The sequence below is a fragment of the Rhinichthys klamathensis genome, unplaced genomic scaffold (genome assembly GCF_029890125.1).
Source record: "Rhinichthys klamathensis goyatoka isolate OS25496 unplaced genomic scaffold, OSU_Roscu_1.1 h1tg000001l_1, whole genome shotgun sequence".
Lineage (NCBI taxonomy): Eukaryota > Metazoa > Chordata > Actinopteri > Cypriniformes > Leuciscidae > Rhinichthys > Rhinichthys klamathensis.
The window spans coordinates 5,147,501-5,167,016 of NW_026606555.1; the positions used below are offsets into that span (position 1 = coordinate 5,147,501).

General features: G+C 38.1%; 1 protein-coding gene across 2 annotated transcripts in view; it reads right to left on the reverse strand.

Moving 5' to 3' along the window:
- Nucleotides 1-315: 315 nt before the first annotated feature.
- The window catches only part of lama4 (laminin, alpha 4), a 76,350-nt gene continuing 57,149 nt past the window's right edge, over nt 316-19,516 (reverse strand). For both annotated transcript variants that reach the window (XM_056250527.1, XM_056250460.1), the window contains exons 23-40: nt 19,074-19,236; nt 18,810-18,943; nt 18,101-18,272; nt 17,157-17,288; nt 16,917-17,059; nt 16,678-16,807; nt 15,696-15,833; nt 15,354-15,487; nt 14,486-14,644; nt 12,054-12,207; nt 11,797-11,972; nt 10,167-10,356; nt 9,773-9,928; nt 6,699-6,858; nt 4,465-4,595; nt 3,020-3,113; nt 1,708-1,827; nt 316-728 (exon numbers count right to left, since the gene is read on the reverse strand). In XM_056250527.1, the coding sequence (XP_056106502.1) occupies nt 583-728; nt 1,708-1,827; nt 3,020-3,113; nt 4,465-4,595; nt 6,699-6,858; nt 9,773-9,928; nt 10,167-10,356; nt 11,797-11,972; nt 12,054-12,207; nt 14,486-14,644; nt 15,354-15,487; nt 15,696-15,833; nt 16,678-16,807; nt 16,917-17,059; nt 17,157-17,288; nt 18,101-18,272; nt 18,810-18,943; nt 19,074-19,236 (2,632 nt within the window). In that variant the 3' untranslated portion in view covers nt 316-582. The remainder of the gene's footprint in view (nt 729-1,707; nt 1,828-3,019; nt 3,114-4,464; nt 4,596-6,698; nt 6,859-9,772; nt 9,929-10,166; nt 10,357-11,796; nt 11,973-12,053; nt 12,208-14,485; nt 14,645-15,353; nt 15,488-15,695; nt 15,834-16,677; nt 16,808-16,916; nt 17,060-17,156; nt 17,289-18,100; nt 18,273-18,809; nt 18,944-19,073; nt 19,237-19,516) is intronic.

The window sequence follows — 19,516 nt, forward strand, 5'->3', positions numbered from 1 at the left end:
TCCCAATCAGAAATAACAGTTTTATGTCTCTGAACTATAAACCTCGCTTTCATATTGTAAAAGAAAGTCGGTCAATTATTTACAATTAACTATTCATTTCTACAAAAGTGATCTATAAGTTGTTGATATATTCTTTTAATATTTACATTAAAGTCCATTTTTATACTGAAATGAAATGAATATGAATTCATGTTTATGTTCAGTGATCACATATAAAATGCTTTTGTTCAAACGTTCTTAGCCTAACATTTCACAGGAGTTCAACATCATCATCATCATCACACCCATTTTCTATTAACCCATATACAAAACAAATGTCAGAAAACACCAGCTTTATTAAAGAAACGTATTCAGATAAAGCACTGAGTGAAGTACTGTATTTAGTATCATGACTACATAGTCTCTTACTGTATGGCTTTGTTAATATTCTGAGCAAAAAAAGTAAGGTTTTTATAGATATTACATATACGTCAGTTTAAGAACCTTTGGTATCAAGTTAACATAAAGGTTGCAGTGCTCTGTTTTACAGCTCATTAGTAAATATAAATGATGCTGAAGAGGCGTGTTTATTTCTGTGGTGGCTCAAGCGGCGGGACAGGAGCCCACACCGACCGCTCCGCTGACCAGCGCCGCGTCACTGAAGCTCACGGGAGACTCGTTCACAGACACGCTCCTCATGCAGCCGGTGTAGCCTCTCCTGCTGAGGAGACTGGGAGACAGCATGGAGGCTGGACAAGACAAAAAGGGCAAAACCATTTGAATAACATTGCGGTGAACACACTTACAGTAGCATTTGAAAGAAACAGCCTAAGCTTACATTATGTTCAGGAGTTATTTGACAGTTCCAGCTCTAAAATCTGATTGGATTAGCCAAATTGGAGCCACTTTATATTCTTGATGCAAAACAATGACACTGACATATTTTAAGATATACCAGTGCAAGTTTCATTCATTTCAAACATGCATTTTAGTCTGGTACTAGCTTAATCCTTATCTTTGAAACCAGGGGTATGTAACTTTTGGCCCACTAGCGGTAAAAAGAACATTTTTTTGGTTGTGCTTTGGCTTTAAAGACAGCTAATATAAAATGGGACCACCACTTTTGAAACTGTTGTAAGCTGGATTGCAAAAAGTGGCACCAAAAAGTACTAGGACTCTTTAAAATGTGTGTAATTCCATTAAAAAAGTATTGCATTTTAAAGATAGCACAAACACACTTTCAAGCTAAATGTTTAAAACATAAAACTTTCTGATGTTTCAAATAATAAAAAAAAAATACAATTATGGTCAGTATATTAGATCCTAGCATTCGGTCTTAAAGTGACGGCAGCCTAAAATACCTGTCTGTGTCATTGATGTTAATCAAACAGCAAAATATGTTAAATAAAGGTTAAATAAAACTACCTGAAAAACATAGTTTATTTAATTTGTAAATATCGTATTGTAACTCCTCGTGTCCAATTGTTTGTAATTTGCTTCGTTGTTCTGTTTTATATAACAAAAATAATATATATATATATATGATATATATCATTATCATGAAATAAAATGTCTCATATCATGAAATAGTGAAAAAAAGGGGGCCCCCAGGTTACTGTCCATCCCGTCCCGTATTCCACCATGACAAATCTGGTCATCCTATATCTACCCCAATGAAATGTTTATTTTATGAGTGGCCACTGTCTCTGAAAATTAGTGGTGACTGACCTGGAGCTCCTCCAATAAACACTGGAGCGCCGGACCTCTGCGCTGGTTCACTGACAGACGCCACAACGTGACTGACCTCTGAGTCCACGTCCAGATGCACCGCGGGACCATCTCTGATCACTGGAAACAACATTAACATGCTTAATGACGCCCCGCACCTGCCGCCTCACTGCCCCGCCAGGAGTCTGAGGCGCCACAACAGCACAGCTATCTACAACACATTATCTACAACTGAGCCAATCTTTAATGAGTGGTTATTTCTCTGTACAAATTGAGTCTTAGCTGGAAAGAAAAAAAGTAATTAGTTGAAAATGTAATATTTATAAAATAGTTTAGTTATAAATGTTGATGATTTAAAGGTAGGGTAGGTCGTTTTTGGTCTAAAAAACTTTTTCCCAAATTTGTTTAAACTTTCTATATATATCAATGCATAATTAAAATGTAAGTACTCTGATAAAAAGAGTATAAAAATCGAGTGACTCTAGACCGTTTAATCTGCACTAAACACAGCTCATTATTTCCTTCCGGGACGAAACAAAGGATTGGCTTAGGCGACTGTCACTCTCTCGCAACCATGGCAACACCCCCGCTGCTACATGCGCTGCCCACATGCGCGCACTCCTTTGACTCGAGGAGGGTAAGAGACTAGTAAGAGACACAATTACATGCAAAACACGGCGTATATGTTATGAATCTTACACGAAATTCACCTTCATCACAGTGTAACTGATTGTAATGGGAAAACGTGTATCAATGCAACCTGTTTTTAGCTTTGCTTTATGTTACTAGCTCGTTAACGAATCAAACTCAATATATTTTAAACTTTACCAGTATCGATATGCTAGCTTGATAGTGAGTACTAACAGCCATGTTAGTTGTTTATATTCATAATGATAAAGTTAGGTATTTTATTACATGTGAGTCTGACATGATGTCACTACATGCACTGCTCCTCTCCGCTCGGCGCTGGTAAGCGCGTCCTCCAGCTGTGAGCTGTCGGCATCGCGCGTTCATGTGTTTTGGGGGCGTGGTTTTGGAAGGAGCCCAGAATGGAGGGGGTGGAAGTGAATGGAGATAAGTAGCTGTGTTTATTACAGCCCTGAGAGGACTACAGACACTCGATTTTTATACTCTCTTTTCCAGAGTACTTACATTTTAATTATGCATTGATATATAGAAAGTTTAAACAAATTTGGCAAAAAGTTTTTTTTTTTAAATCCTACCTACAATACCTTTAAGGAAAGCACAACGTACGAGACTGATGGAATGATACATTATAACCATATAAAGTGTATGGATTGTAAGTCTCTACCTGTGATCTTGTGCCAGTTTCCATCACAGATTTCTTGTCTTGGAGACACATATGTGGAGAACTCACGGATACCATTATTCACCACGACCACCACCTACAAAAAAACCATCAAATCAGTCACATGACTTCCTATCAAATATCTCTTGCAAGAAGGGAAACACATGCACATGGCCACAATATAAACTTTTGCATTGCAGTTGTATTGCATATAATCATCCTCTAATCTCGGCTTCTTTGGTTACTGTTCTTCGCTCAAACAGCATTACAACATTTCCCAAAGAATCAATCCGAGATTTCTGTGAACAGTGCGATATTCAGTAAAATGTGCTCATAAATGAAATTATTCTATATTATTCTATATTACTTTACATCAATACAAAAATTATTTTTATAACAAGCACATTTGTATAACAAGTTAGTAACATTAATGAACTTTGGAGCAAATGTAGGTGTCCTTTTTGATCATGTTGAGAGTTGGAAAAGGGTTTGGAGAAGATTTGGAGCATGTATGTGTACCCTCCCAGGAGCGGCCAATGTTTTAACATATTTTTGGATCATTTCTTTATCATTCTTTTAAAGCTATCCAAACGGAAAGCCCTTCTATAGTCTTCCTTGTGGAAAATAAGTGCACTTAATTGTATTAAATGCACACTTACAGTGTTACTTACAGACTGTTTTCCAAGATGGCTCCTGTCTGTATGCGCTAACTGTACTGTCTGTGTAAAGTATCTTCTTATTAAACTTTCTATACACTTACAAAGTTCTCAATGCTTCGGTTTGCATGTAAGGACACTCATTATGCTGCCGTGTTAGTGTGGGGCTAATTTGAGCCTTGTTAATGGTATTAACTAGCGATCTCTTTTTGCTTACTCGATGCCCAATATACTAGCGTTATAAGCTAAACTGTTTTTAGAGATAAAACTCTTTACATTCGATTATCATGAAAACAAATCTCAGGGAACGATTTAGTCTGTACCAATGTGTTATTACACCCGAGGTTCATTTTGCACCGGAGTTCTCCTTTAAGCTTACCAAACATTTATTTCAAAGTGAACTATCCCTTTAAGTCCTATTTAAGTGGGTCAAACAAGTACCCTTAATTTCAACTAACTGCATTTAATATTAATTCAAAACTATAATACATTTTCATGTAATTGTAAAAACCATGCAATGAAGTGTCCAAAAACATTAAAAGAATGTAATTAACTTTGAAATGAATGTAAAGTGTATTATTTCTGTAATAACCACTCTTATTAAATGCTAAAGTATACTGCTTTTCTCAAAGGCTACCCAAAAAACTTGTCTTACAGCAACATTTCCTATTCTTGATTAGTCAGTAATCATTTGAAGGCTTGGCTCAGTGATAAGTTAACGATATTTCAAGGACAGAAATGTGGTCCCACAGCACGGGGTGTGTGTAATGAAACTCTGATGGATCTTCAGACCTGGCTTTGATAGATGTACAGGGTGAGATATTCCTTCTCTCCAGTGAAGACATGCAGTAGCACTCCTGACGCCACACGAGGACGCACCTCCATCACCAGCTTAAATCTTGAGCCAAAATCAAAGGAGTCATCTGCATGTCAGGAGAAGAACATCATTTATGTCAGCATATTATCCTTGGATTCGATTCTAACCGCAAGATGGCTAACACGTTCAGACAAGGAGACATCTGATTCTCGTATTCAGCCGTTTAGCTCTGCATGCTGGAATCGTCCTCTTGAGCTTAGCAGAGTTATGTGCATGTGTAACCCCCTGAACACCACACCAGGGCGTGAAATTTCTCTACGCACATTCAACAGCTGAAACTGTTTCCCAAGACCTTGAGGTCTGCTTAAATCTTCCCCAACCTCGGCAACAACCAATCGGATCGCTGTAGCGTGGCAACGAGGGGCATTTCACATTCCACTTCTCTCGCAGGACCCTCTGTCTGTCTGTGGCTCTCACTTTTGTGTTGAGTTTTTTTTTTTTTTTTTTTTTTTTTTATTCTAGTGCAAGTTCAGCATAAATTTCCATACTGGTTCAGATGTTTGGTTCTCACCATAATGTTTCTCACCAGCGAAACACACTAAGTCATTCTGATGAAGCTTGTAGACCAGTTAAGGCCACTGGTTAAGCAGATATTTGTTTGCCAAATGTTTGCACACACCTATCCTTTCTTTATCAGTACTAATTTCCACACTTTATAATAATAACAATATCATCAAAACTGTCAAATAACATTTCATTTTGTGATAGTTGTTCATGAGTCCCTTGCTTGTCCTGAGAAGTTAAACTGTTGATGGTTCTTGAGTAAATCATTTTCCAGTTCCTGCACATTCTTTGGTTTTTCAGTTTCTTTTGTAATTTGAATCCTATCCAACAGTGACTGTTTGATTCTTAGGATCATAAAGGACCCCTACACAACTATTACAAAAGCTGCAAGGATTTGCTGATGCTCAAGTTAGCAACACAATGCATTTAGAGCTGGGGGTGAAAATTTTTGACAAGGATGAAAATGTGTACATTTTTCTTATTTAGTTTAAAGATCCTATGCTCCCAAGATGTCACCCAAGATGTTCATGTCTTTCTTTCTTCAGTCGAAAAGAAATGAAGGTTTTTGAGGAAAACATTCCAGGATTTTTCTCCATATGGTGGACTTCAACAGTTTGAAGGTCCAAATTTCAGTTTCAGTGCAGCTTTAAAGGTTCTACACGATCCCAGCCGAGGAATACGGGTCTTATCTAGCCAAACCATCGGTCATTTAAAAAAAAAAAAGTATACTTTTTTACCACAAATGCTCGTCTTGCACGTCCACGACTTCACGCATTACATAATCACGTTCAAAGGTCACGCTTCCGACATCATTGTTTTACCTTTTATTGTTTATTTTTGTAAATGGCGTTTGACTTAGTCTTTGCATGTTTGCTTTGTTAACACTAGGTTTGTACTTCCGCCTACGTCACGTGTGACCTTTCAGATCAAAGTATATACATTTTTTTTTTTTTTTTTTTTTTAATGGCCGATGGTTTGGCTAGATAAGACCCTTATTCCTCGGCTAGAGCCTTTGAAGCTGCACTGAAACTGAAATTTGGACCTTCAACCAGTTGAAGTCCACTATATGGAGAAAGATCCTGGAATGTTTTCCTCAAAAAGCTTACTTTCTTTTTCGACTGAATAAATATAAATACTGAATAAATATCTTGGATGACATGAGGGTGAGTAAATTATCAGGAAAGTTTTTATTCTGAAGTGAACTAATCCTTTAAAACAGCAACCATTTACCTAGACAGCTCTACACATTCTGGGTATGATCTCAACCAACTTCATTAGGTGCATTCTGGGATGCTTTTGAAACACTACTGAAGGAGTTAATATAGTACTGTATGTATGCTGGACATCTCATGTCTGTTTCTCCATTTGATTTGTGTATACGTGTCAACAAAACTAATTCCAGCTAATTAATTAAACATATGTCACATATTGTCAGATCAAACCATTTTAAAGGTCATAAGAAACTACAAGAGAAAAGAAAATTCATTCGAGTGTGTCCAGACTTTTGACTGCTAGTGTATATCGGAATACACTAGCAGTCAATTGAGCTATTTGGTGAGAACACAGTCTCCTCTTTCTTTCTCAACACTAAAGCATTTAATTAAGAGAATTTGAGGGAGAGTAATAAAGATGCATAGTATGTTACCCAGCAGCACGTATCCTCCCTCCTCAGTGAAGTATGTCCCTGGTTCAGAGGGGCCCTCATAGCAGGGTGTGACCCCAAAACTGCTGGAGGCCGAGGTGAGCCAGCGGCCATTCAGCTGGAGTCTCCGCACGCAGCCAGAAAAGCTAGACACAGACGTCTTCTACAAAAGTACGAGAAGAATGAGAACTTCAGAACCTTATGCTTTTATAAAAGGTTTTTTTAACAGTCATCATTACCACAATCTAGTGCCAAAGAGGCTGATCATGACCCAACTTGTAATAACCAAATAGATCAATAAAAAGACATGAAATGTTGATTTGAGGTTTTTTTTTATGACGGGATAAGAAAGAATGTGTTATGTGCTATGAGAGACACGAAAAACAAAGAGTAGGAGAGTTTTGGCAGCAGTCAAAGTATTGATTTTGGCAGTCATTATATAAATTTTAAAAAACGGTTTAACTGTAGAATGTTGACATCAAATGACGTTTGACCGGAAGTTTACGAGCTGGCTTATCTTTATGCGGAGGTTCTAAAGAACGCTCCGTCCGTTGAACAATTCAAAACAATTATTCCACAGATCCATGTACAAAGATGCATCATAATAATGGAGGAATTAGCTAAATTCTGTTTAATTTTAGTTTAAGATCTCATTTTGAAATGTTCTCACTCAAACCACTGCTTGCTGCTGCTTTTAATACTCTTCTCCGCGCTTTCTAGGCGATATATCAGTTTAGAATTTGAATAAATATTTTGCTTGACCAGCAGCCACTTACACGCTGCAAAGTTTCGGGAGTGGCATCTGCTAAATTCATGAATTTGAACGATCATTATTGTCATGTAGGCCTATGCATGATTTTCTCCTTTCCCCCCCAAAAAATGAGTGGGCCAGTTCCACCCTGGCCCTTATGTAGCCTCGCCACTGGTGCAGAGAGATCGATTTAGACTAAAACTTTCTTTGATACAAAAATACACCCTGAGTTTTTGTTTTTAATGTTGACAATATATATTTTGTTAATAAAATCATTTAGTTCAGTTACAGTTAGAGAATAGTCACTACAATTAAAAACTGAACGTGTCTGCTTAATAAATCGTATGCTGAATGAGAGTCACAGCACAGATCAGCAGCAGGACTCAGATTTCATTAATCACGACAGTGAGGAGCTGACTGACAAGAAGAATATTTGGTGTAAAAGCGCCTATTTAAGCGAATTTGTCACTGTACTGTTTTGTTGTTGTGTTTCCATTAAGAATAATAGGCTACTGAACTCACAATTTCAGCAATCCGCCCCCGAACTGGCGCTAATTTAAAAGTGAAACTAAAATGCGCACGGCTGCAAGGGCATTCATAACTTAATTAATTGAAAACGCTCGCTCTGGTCCGCACCATTATGAATGCCCGTGCAGACGTGCGTATTTTACTTTCGCTTTTAAATTAGAGATTTAAAAAGCCCCCGCCGGTGATACTGGTATTACCGGTGTCGTCACATGTCGATTAACCGGTGGGTAAATATCCTCACCGTCACATCCCTAGTCACACCTGTCTTTAATTCCATTGACTTCTCTGTGTATTTAACCCTGTGCTTTTCAGTTGTTCTCGGCCAATCAGCGTACACTAACGTCACTGGTAGTTCCTACAGTGCTGGTTTAGACCCAACTCTGAAGTAGGAGCTAAATTAGTTCCTCCAAAAGCAGTTCCTGGAACTAAAATCGTTCATAGTTCCTGCGGTGCGAACAGGGCTTGACATTAACACCCGCCAACCCGCCAAATGCGGGTGCATTTCACCCGTGGCGGGTAACACAGTCACTCTCACTAGCCACTTTGGCGTGTTGAAGATTTGTAGTCTTGTCAAAGGACATCTGACATAACAAACGAATTGCAATTTGACACTATGCCACTACCACTCCCATGAGTACCACCTGCACATAGTTTAGTGTTTGCTCATTGGTCCATTCGTGAATCCTCTTGAACGACAACACTGCAAACAAGAAGACACGCGGAGATTAAACTCGCGGACTGTGCGACGAACTGGGCTGTTTTAGTCTGCCCTTAATTATCAACTTAATGTGATGATATACCGATCTTTTTTTAATAGCAGGAGAATCCAGACCACCGGCGTGTCTCACGCTCTCCTGCAGTGCCGCTGCGCGAGGGTGCGCGCGCCAAACGAACGATCATCACACGCGACTGGTCGCATACACACACACATCAACACAGCGTTCAGTCAGTTCGTGAGTGTGCATGGCCGATATTAAAGCAAAAATCATCTTCATGATTAAGGGCCACGGTGTAGGCCTAACTACTAGCAGGGCTGCCCTTATGTCACGTCATATCACAACTATCTTTCCAGAGTTAATTCTATGTTTTAATAAAATTAATCATGCCATGAAAGAAAGCAGGAGATGCGCTTGTGGGAATAATCTGGAAAATAAAGACCTGTAGGCCTATACTTGTTTCAGGTGGACATATCTCCAGTTACTCAGAGCTTCATGATGATAATTATTAAGTCAGAGCTCTGAGGAAAAGCTGATGCAAAACAAACAATCCAAAGTCCTATATAGCCTATATAAAGTTGTAATCCTGGTGCCTTAATTGTGGATTTTTTCTTTAAAATTATTATTTATTCTTTGCTCGTTGTTTCTAATGCAGATAATTGTTCTACTCTGTATTGCAGTATTTACTGCTGTAAAACAAAAAACAAACAAACAATGCAGCACTTTTATTATATACAATAAGAAGCTATTTTATGTGTGTATCTTAGACAACATGTTATCAAAAAAGGAGCTTAACAACCTTATCAGAGCTAATGATAATATTAGTTCATTTTAGCACGTTTTCAGCCCCATTGTCAATTTTAATCATATAAAACGTACAACAACAAAACTGTGGCTAGTAAAAATGCTGCGTGGCTAGTCATTTTGGAAAACCACTAGCCACATTGGCTAGTGAGCAAAAAAGTTAATGTCAAGCGCTGGGTGCGAACATGGCAAAATCCGGGTACTTCTTCCGCCAATAGTTCTAGGAACTATGAAAAGGTTCCTCCGGTGTGAAAGCCCCTAATGAGGGATCACAATACCTGAATGTTTTTCTTCGCCTGATCAGGCGGCACACCGCCGACATACAGAGGATCCTGGACAAGCATTGAGATGTTTCCGCCCGAAGCTCTGTCCTCTAATACAGTAAGACCGTCAATCATCAGTCTGCCCATATTTCCACTTCTGATAAAGATAATCTACAGAAAGAGAGAGAGAAAGAGACAGAAATGTCACATAAAAGGTGTATTAGAGACACTCTTATAATAGCCAAACTATTAAATAATTACAACTTATTTTACTTTCAAGACTGACAAATCAAACAACTGAAGTGAACATCTCAGCATTGGAAGGTGATCATTATCTGTGCAATTACATTTAGTGTAGCTAATGCCGCAGAAATGGCACGTGTTATAAGTGGACTTTAGTCATCCTTACATCATGCCACTGTCCATCACTGTACTTCTCTTTGGATCGGACTCTGACTTGGTCTTTCCCTGAACTGAATGTGAATACCAGTCTTCCATGAGTGAGGAACAGAGCCATGAAGTTCTCCTCAGACTCGTCAGCCAGGTAGAAGATGAGACCGAACGCTGAATGAGTTTTCAGAGATAGAGAAAAGTAAGATCTAAAAAAAAGAGATGGAAGAACAGAAAGCACTGTTATGTATCGCTACGTTCACCAATGCAATCCCTGTGCAGGATCAAACTGCATTTATGAAAAATGGGGGAATTTGCTAAGAATGATTGCGTCATTTGCATGCTTTTATGTTATTGCTCCACCACTGCTCTTTACGGTTCTGAATGCTGAAAGTACACTCGACTTCAATGGACATCATTCAAGCATCACTTGATAAATAACTGCTGATATGATCTAAAGACAACGTACGGTAGACAAACAGTGCTGAGGTTTGTGAATAAGGCACATTTTATAATATGACGAATTTGTATTGTAAGGAGCCCTTGATTTATGTAGCTATGTTAAGAATGGCATACTACCATATTACTCTTACTGTTTCTGCAATATATAGATAGATACGGTAGAAATATTAGTATTGTTTTAGCATACTCTTCCAAACACCACCAGGGACACTATCACTATCAAGGCTAACTGTAGTGGAATAATAAGGTAATATTATGGATATCCAACAATAAAATGTTTTTTCTTTTGCCAAAAACACATCTCAGATTGTTGTACACTATAGTGGTACATTCAGTGCAGAACAGATGTAAGCACACCCCTGTGCAATATCCACTGATTTGGCAGGATGGTGGGTGGTGAGTGAATAAGCAGGGTTTTGCATTGAAATACCCAACTCATTTAAAGACATGCGTCTACCTACATTTTTGCAAAAATCAAAAAAACTTACCTATTCATAGACATTACTGGCGCTTCTAGCTAAAATGAACACTAGTGGCAGTAAAACACCAACAAATGTAATTCCTTTTCACACAATTTAACATTACAGGGACAGATTATAGATGCATAGACTCATTTTCATGCATTTCCATGCACAATACCATGTTATGACCTTAAAACACTTTTACCGTAGCGCATGATTTGTAATCTAATACATTTTGACATCTGCATCACATAACCAGCTCCATATGTATGGCTTTTCTTACACAGTAAACTTGCTTTGTAGCTCACCTACAGCATTGCACTAGGGTACAAACCCAGCGAAACACAGCTAAATAGCTCAAAGACTTGTAAGCAAACTTCAGTAACTGTGTTTGCTTTTGTTAAGGTAGGGTATGGGGTTTAGAGTATAGTTTAGTGTTATTTTCAAATACAATAAATCAACCTTTTAGCAGCACTCACCGACACGTCATTTCATTTCTGAAGTGCTGCGATACATTCAACAATTGAAGGATTCATGATTATCTGTTCCAGATAAAACTGCACATGTTTTTAGTGCCACTCACTGGACATTTCGCTTTCAAAGTGTCGTGAAACATGTCGCCACGGGCATTTTTTTCCAATGAGCCTGGGTTGGAAATACCACAGTAACACAATTTTTTGGTAATAATATGTCGAGTTAATTCCACTTTGTACCATCAATACTCACTCATTTCTGATAACACTGGCAACACCTGTGTACTCATGCCGGCTGTGGGCTGATCCGCCGTAGCGATGGGCGTGACGGGTCACTCGTGGGTGGGAGGACAGGTAACAGGGAGCAGCTTCTGTCTCTGGAACATCCAAAGGATTGCCGAGTGGCAGGCTGGACTCATCCCTGCCCACCTGAGACAACAATATATTTAGGTGCATAACTGTGTAATTGTACACGGTATCCATGCATCTGTGTGTGCTGGTGTGTTGCACCTTGCGGGAGTGTCCTGGACTTCGTCTAGAGGACTCTCTGCTTTCTTTGTTGAGCAGAGCAGCGGGGGGTCTTTCCACCGGGCAGTCCTGTAGCGACGCCTGCACATTCTCACTGTAACGTTGGAAGTCTTCTGGCTCTATATCTCTATCCTGCCTGCATCACACACACTTACATAAATAACCAAGTCGAGTCCTACCGAACACAATTCCACTTTGTACCATCAATACTCACTCATTTCTGAAAACACTGAACAGAAATCCAGGCATTAAGTACTGATTGTATAATACCATGTTAGTTTGGGAACAGAGTCATTATGTCATTATGTATTGCTTTGTGTGCATTACAAGTGTGTGGTGAATCTTGAGCACTATTAGGAAATGATTCATTTTAAATTGTGTTATTACTGATATGAGCTCAAAATGAAAAATTCCAAGCAATTATGTTGCTACGGAAATAAAGTTTTGAATCTAAATCTAAATGTGTATTGAATCTGAAAATATGTTTGAGGTCCACCTGTGTTTTTGCAGAGTAAAATTGACTAAAAGTAACTATAAATGAAAATGATATGGCAAAATATTGAAGGATTTTTGCACTGATTTGGGTGAGATTGAGATTTCTGTAGTTATTACTGAGATTGGAGTGTGAATTTTTGAAGATATTACACATTGAAAATACAAGACTTACAGTATGTGATCAGTGCAGGCTGATAGATCGTTTACCTGCAATCTGCTAATAATCACGTCATTTACTACATGGCACGAGCTGATTGGCCTCTGTGATCCTGCAGCCAGTGAGATTGCTTGCTCAATATTTAAATAGTCCGGTTCAGTGTTCACTCGAGGCTAGTCCCGCAGCGCTATCAGAGTTCCTCTGAACCCCTCCACCTCCCCAGCTCCACCTGCCTAAATCTGCTATGGGACTTATATATGTCTATTCATGCAGCAGTAGCAGCATATCTTACATGCTCACAGTAGCGTGTCTGTGTATCTATAGGCTGTTGCAAATCCATACTTGCTTTCCAGCAGCGTGCATAGAAGATCTAGTCCGACAAGACCAAACACATTAACACTGTCATCTAATACATTAACTTGCTAAAACTACTTGGAGAGTTGGGTAACACTTTATTTTGATGGTCCCTTTTAAGCATTCTGTTGACTATATGGCCAGCAGCCATATCACCCTGTAGCCCAAGAATGGTTGCCCACTGAAGCCAAGCAGGGCTCAGCCTGGTTAGTACCTGGATGGGAGACCTTCTGAGAAAACGAGGTTGCTGCTGGAAGAGGTGTTAGTGAGGCCAGCAGGGGGCGCTCACCCTGTGGTCTGTGTGGGTCCTAACGCCCCAGTATAGTAATGGGGACACTATACTGTCAAAGAGCACCGTCCTTCGGATGAGACGTTAAACCGAGGCCCTGACTCTCTGTGGTCACAAAAAATCCCAATTTCGAAAGAGTAGGGGTGTAATCCCGGCATCCTGGCCAAATTTTCCCAGTGGCCTCTGTCCATCATGGCCTCCTAATCATCCCCATATATATATACCAATTGGCTTCATCACTATGTCTCCTCTCCACCAGTAAGCTGGTGTGTGGTGGGCATTCTGGCACAATATGGCTGCCGTCGCATCATCCAGGTGGATGCTGCACATTGGTGGTGGTTGAGGAGATCCCCCCTTCCATGTGAAGCGCTTTGAGTGCCAAGAAAAGCGCTATATAAATATAATGAATCATTATTATTATTATTATTATTATTATTATTATAAGTAACGTGCACCTATGTGTCAACTAACTCTCGTTAGAGTATTAGTTATTAGAGTATTAGTAGACAGTCTGCTTAATATCGGCTAACTCTTTATTGTGATGCTCCTCAACAGACATTAAACTGACTTTGCAACTACAGTACATGTACTTATTCTAACCCTAACCCTACCATTCTACTAATACTCTACTAACACTCTAATGTGTTAAAGGGACCATCAGAATAAAGTGAAATCGAGAGTTGTCATGATTAAAATGTTTTTAACATGTATAAGTAAGAGTGGAATTTATTAAGGTGAGGGTCTAAAGCATATTTACTAAAGCTGACTCTCATTGATTTAAGAGTCTTATTTCTTTTTACTTTTAAATTTTTACAAATATGAGGCAGCAATACTTAAACAACAAACAAAAAAATAATATCACACAATCACAGACATTGCTATCTGGAAGGGATTAGAAATCAGTTAGTGATTCTCAACTGTGTTTCTGTTGCTCCTTATACATTCATATTTTGAAGTGAAGTGTTGGAGGGCTTGGGGAATAGGGTTGGGAACCACCAGATCAATTACTCAGAGCATCCCTGTACAGTACATTTAAAACACAAGTAATTTGCTGCATAGCGGTTGTGTGAGAAAAGCACATTTATTTTAGTCTTGTTTGAAACAGGCTGTATACGTTACCTGCTAATGTAAGCGTAACTGATGCACCCGGTGAAATTCTGTGTGGAACTCGTAGGAGAGCCTCCATAGTAGAAGGTCTTTGGGACGTTATCTGACTGAGACGTGGAAGCCGGCTTCTTCTTCTCCAGCTTGTCTTTGTCATCAATTATAAGTTCATACCTGCCAACATGGGTAAATAGTTGATGTAACAAGTTTTTTACATATAAGGACACCTTGTTAACTTCAGAACTGCATCTGAGATAAACAAAATGCAGAATGTTTTTCATCAACAATAAGATGAGACAAAAGGATGCATCATGAAAATAAATGATTTTAATTAAAACTGCTGTTTACAAAAATATGATGAGAAATAATACCTATAAGATAATATGCACTAACAATTTTTTGAAGAAGAAAAATGAAAAATGTAGAGAGACCTGATTACCCAATACAAAGGGTCTTGTGCTTCTTATTCTTCCTTCTCTTCTTTGTAATTTCAGAATATTCAATATATGATATTATTGCACACGCTCAGGTTTTTACTTTAGAAACATATGTTTCAAGTGTAATAACAAAATATTTGAATACAATACAGTGTGAGGTTTCAGATGTTTAATAAATTTGCAAAGTTGTCACAAATCTGTTTATGCTTTATCATTATGGGGTATGGAGTGTAAAGTAATGTGGAAAAAACTATTTAAAGTATTTTAGCAAAAGGTTGCATCATATCAAAATTCGACTCAACTAATTTTTTTCTCAACTCAAATGATATAGCATGCAAGTAAAAGGGATTCAAATTTTGCTAAAATGAATGAACATAACATGGTAAAATATTGTATTGAATGATATTTTCATTTGTAATATAATTAACACTGAGTCACCAACTTACTTCTGATCGGTCACTGAGGCAACTAAGAAATGAGTCCGTCCATCATTGTAATTCTTCTTATGTGATCTGACTCTGGTTCCCTTGGACTGGAGCACCACTGCACCATTCTCCAATGAGAGAGAAAACTCATCCAACTACAACAGAGAGAAAGACTGGGTTGATCTGTGACATCTGTGACCCCTCCTTCCCATAGCAAGAACAGTCTGCTGTGAAGGAAAAGCCTTGCAATAAAGCCTTGGATCTATTTTGTTTCTTAGTTTAGGATTAGCTTCTCCGCCAGTTATAGGTTAGAGACAGAACAAGACTTGACTGGGTAAAACACAGTAAATAAAAAGACTATACCCCATCAATGTGGTAGAATAGGAGTCCATTGGACTGTAGTGTTCTGAAGTTTAGTCCTCCCTCAAAAGACTGGAATGGTGAGATTTTAGCTGTAGAGCCCAGATATCCTTCTCCCGTGAAATAGGCCGTGCGGGACATCTGCAGGAAAAAGACAACCAGATATGAGCAAGTTCTTTCAAAACAAAATAATTAATTAATTAAAAAAGAAGATTTTTTAATACATAGTTAAACAGTGCAAAGACGTAATGGTATTCATGATGCTGAAAAAGTGAATACAGCCTGGCGAGCAGTCTCCTATCATACTTTCTTTTTTTTTTTTTAAAGACCAATTTATTGTTTTATCCATGCTTTATGTGGCCGCAGTTATGTTCTGTTTAGTTTTGTTTTCATGGTTTTTACTGTTCTTATTTCCTAAGTTCTTGTTTCTAGTTTGTTTTCATGGGTTCTAATTAAGTTGCGCACCTGGTTCTTGTTCAGTTAATCATCCCTGTATGTATTTAAGCAGCTCTTTTTTAATTATGTTTTCATATTTTAGATCTGTTTTCATGGTTTCCCAGTGATCACTGTTCTTATTTCTAGTTTGTTTTCATGGTTTCTAATTAAGTTGTACACCTGGTTCTTGTTCTGTTAATCATCACTGTATGCATTTAAGCCCTCCGTTCTTTCTGTTGAGGGTTCGGTGTTGTCTTTAGTTTATGTGTAGTGCGCGCATGTTTACTCCTGCTTCTGAGAATGCCTTGTTTGATTGAAGACTTTATATTGGATTTCATTCTGCGTCACACATTTTTGGATAACCGCATCACACGCATTACAGCATTTACATTAAGCAAGTAAACAACAAAAATCCAAAAATATATAATTCCTGTGCCATCAAAATAATTTGAATTATTTTAATAATTGGTAATTGGAATTTAAGAATAATTGGTAGTAATTTAATAATTTTGAATAATTTGCTATGAATTTAGAAGGGTGTGTTACATACAAATGATTCCTCAGGACAGCCACTGCTGATACCAATGGTTCCTGGCTCCTCCAAGAGATTGAAGTCCTTTTTCTGGAACTGGAAGCCCTTTACACAACCCTTCAATCCCACCAGGGATGACAGTTCTGGCCTGTGGAACATCCACATGGCCGGGTTCAATGTTGGAAATGAGTACTGCTAAGTCATTGGATCAGCCTCTCTACCTGATCTGTGCAGTAAGATGTAGCAAAGTTTCTCACCTCGAGAGCAGAATGCTAGAAGGAGCTCCTCCAATATAGATATCAGAGAATGGTAAGGGTTTCCTTTCACTTTCCATGGACTTGACATGACTTCTGTCCACTAGCAGAATGATTTTCTTAGAGTGATGATAGATCACAGACACCTGAGACCAAATTTACAATAGGGTGTTAAAAGATATGCATTGTGTTTAAAGATATGACTTGATGAATGCCCTGGAATTGGTATCAAGAAAGCATTACCTCATGATATCGAGCATCGTTGATCTGGAGTTTGGCCAAGTTACTCTCCATGATGACAGGACCATTAGTGAAACCAAAGTCGTACATCAGACGGAGAAACCCATTTTTCAGCTCCAGCACGAAAAAATTTGTCTGTGGAAACCCATCATGAATGCATCAATATATGCACAGAAAAACATTATTCATTTCACATAGCTGTAGGGTGGTAAGGTAAGGCGTCAGTGAGTAAGTTTGAATGCCTCATAATTCTAGAAAATTATGCAGTTATCATATGATCACACATAACATACAGCAGCCTGTGACTCAAAGCAATGTTTTAAGCTTTCAAATTCTTCACATAGCATGTCAAAGCAACCTTATCCAGGTCTCTCTCTTACAAATATGCGAAAGTATAAAGTATTTAGACCCCTTTTTTGCATTTTGTTTGTATTGCATTTGTTTTCATTATTGTCTTATGCTAAAATGCTGAATTTTTTTCACATCAATCTACACTCTGGCTCTAATAAACAAATGTAATTGCTATCAGATTGCACATGCTGTAACATTTCATGACTGAACTAGACATTTATGTAACACTTTGCAATAACGTTCCATTTGTTAACATTAGTAAACTGAAATTGAAAATTGTTTTAGAATTGTTTCTGATTGGCTGTCAATGTTTTTATTATTCATCAGCTGGAAAAAAATCTTTCTGAAAGTGATTCAAACAATATTGTTTCTCTGTGCCGTTATCTTTATAGTTGTGCTGCGGACTCTGCTAATCTTTTATATTTAGAAATATTTTTAAAACTATATATTTATTGTTATCCTTGGACTTTACTCTGAATGCCCCTGAACATGCTCAAGCACAATCATTTCTTCATACATGTACTTTACTTTTTCAGTTTTCCAAGAATCAGTCCAAACTAATTGAATAACAACATTTATAATGAAACTATATTTACCTCATTGACCATGAGGAATAGAATGCCGTTGTTGGCAACAGTACGAACTTCGATATCAAACCGAGTAACAATGCCAATTTTGCCTCTTCTCTCAATGTTGTTGACTAAAGCAAAGCCGCTGCCATCAAACAAATAACTTGTCACACGACTCTGAGAGAAAGCCAACTTATGCCTGGAAAAAACAGAGAGATTGCAATATATAAATACAAAGTGCCAACTTTGACCTCACTCAAGCTTAGGAGAGAAAGATCTCAGAAATATCTGACATTTAAAGGGAAGAAATGCAAGAAGAAACACGACAATAACAATATACAGTAAATGAGCTATAAAACACAGTTATAGATCTAGAGCTGAGCGACACATACCTAACATACTAATTTGCATATGTATTAGGCTAATGATACCTGAAATTCTCTGCTTCCAAATTAAGTAGGTAGAAGACCATATATATCACAATATTGCTGTGATGTATTTAAATATAAAAACCTTAAAATATGTCAATAAAACTAACAAACATTTCACACATATTATATTTGTAAATACATATTTCAAGCGGGCTGGTGAAATAAAGTGACAACTACATTTAGCTAATATTTGAATGCAATCCTTAAGAGAACTGTGGGATGGGGTGCCGGATAATAGTAAATGGCAAACCAAAATGCATAAAGTGAATGTGTTTAAAGCATGAATGGATGCAAGGAAGGTTTACCTGGGACAAGGCATTGATGCGGCAACATCCATTCTGTGAAGTTGCTTAAAGTTGTACAGACTGATGATATCACTATTCAAAGTCTCTAACTCGATGCATCCAACAAAAGGAGCCAAGCTTAAAGCTGGAGGAATCTGGAAGAACATGAGGACATTTCTGCATAAGAATATGTTACAGTGACAAAATTATTAAATCATATTTTCCATTTCCCCATTTTTATGACCTAACTGAGACATTATCTTAACAGAAAATAGATTTTTGCACCTTCACATCAGGAGGAACTCCTCCTACAATGAAAATATTGTCTTTAGGGTCAAGGTCAAACATGGAGTCTGTCCCAGCCCCCTCTCCTTTCTGGATGAACTTCTGCTCTGCTGTGGTGTCTTGACTCGGGACGGTCAGAAACACTTTACCATGGCGACCCAACCTATCAGAAAGAAGGGTAAAACCAATGATTATAGATATATTATTCATAGCAAAACTAAAACTAAGTTCTATATACCAATATCGGCATGGTCTTCCCTTGGCAAAACATTTAACATGCATTTGATGAAACCTAGCAAGAAAAGCTACACAAATTCACTTTCCTTGGGCTACGTACACACAGAGTTTTGGGATTGAGGCACGACTCTCGAATCGTCCTGTTCAGCTTACAGTAGCTGCTCGCATACAGTTTGTATAAACACATAACTTAAGTCAAGCCCCTT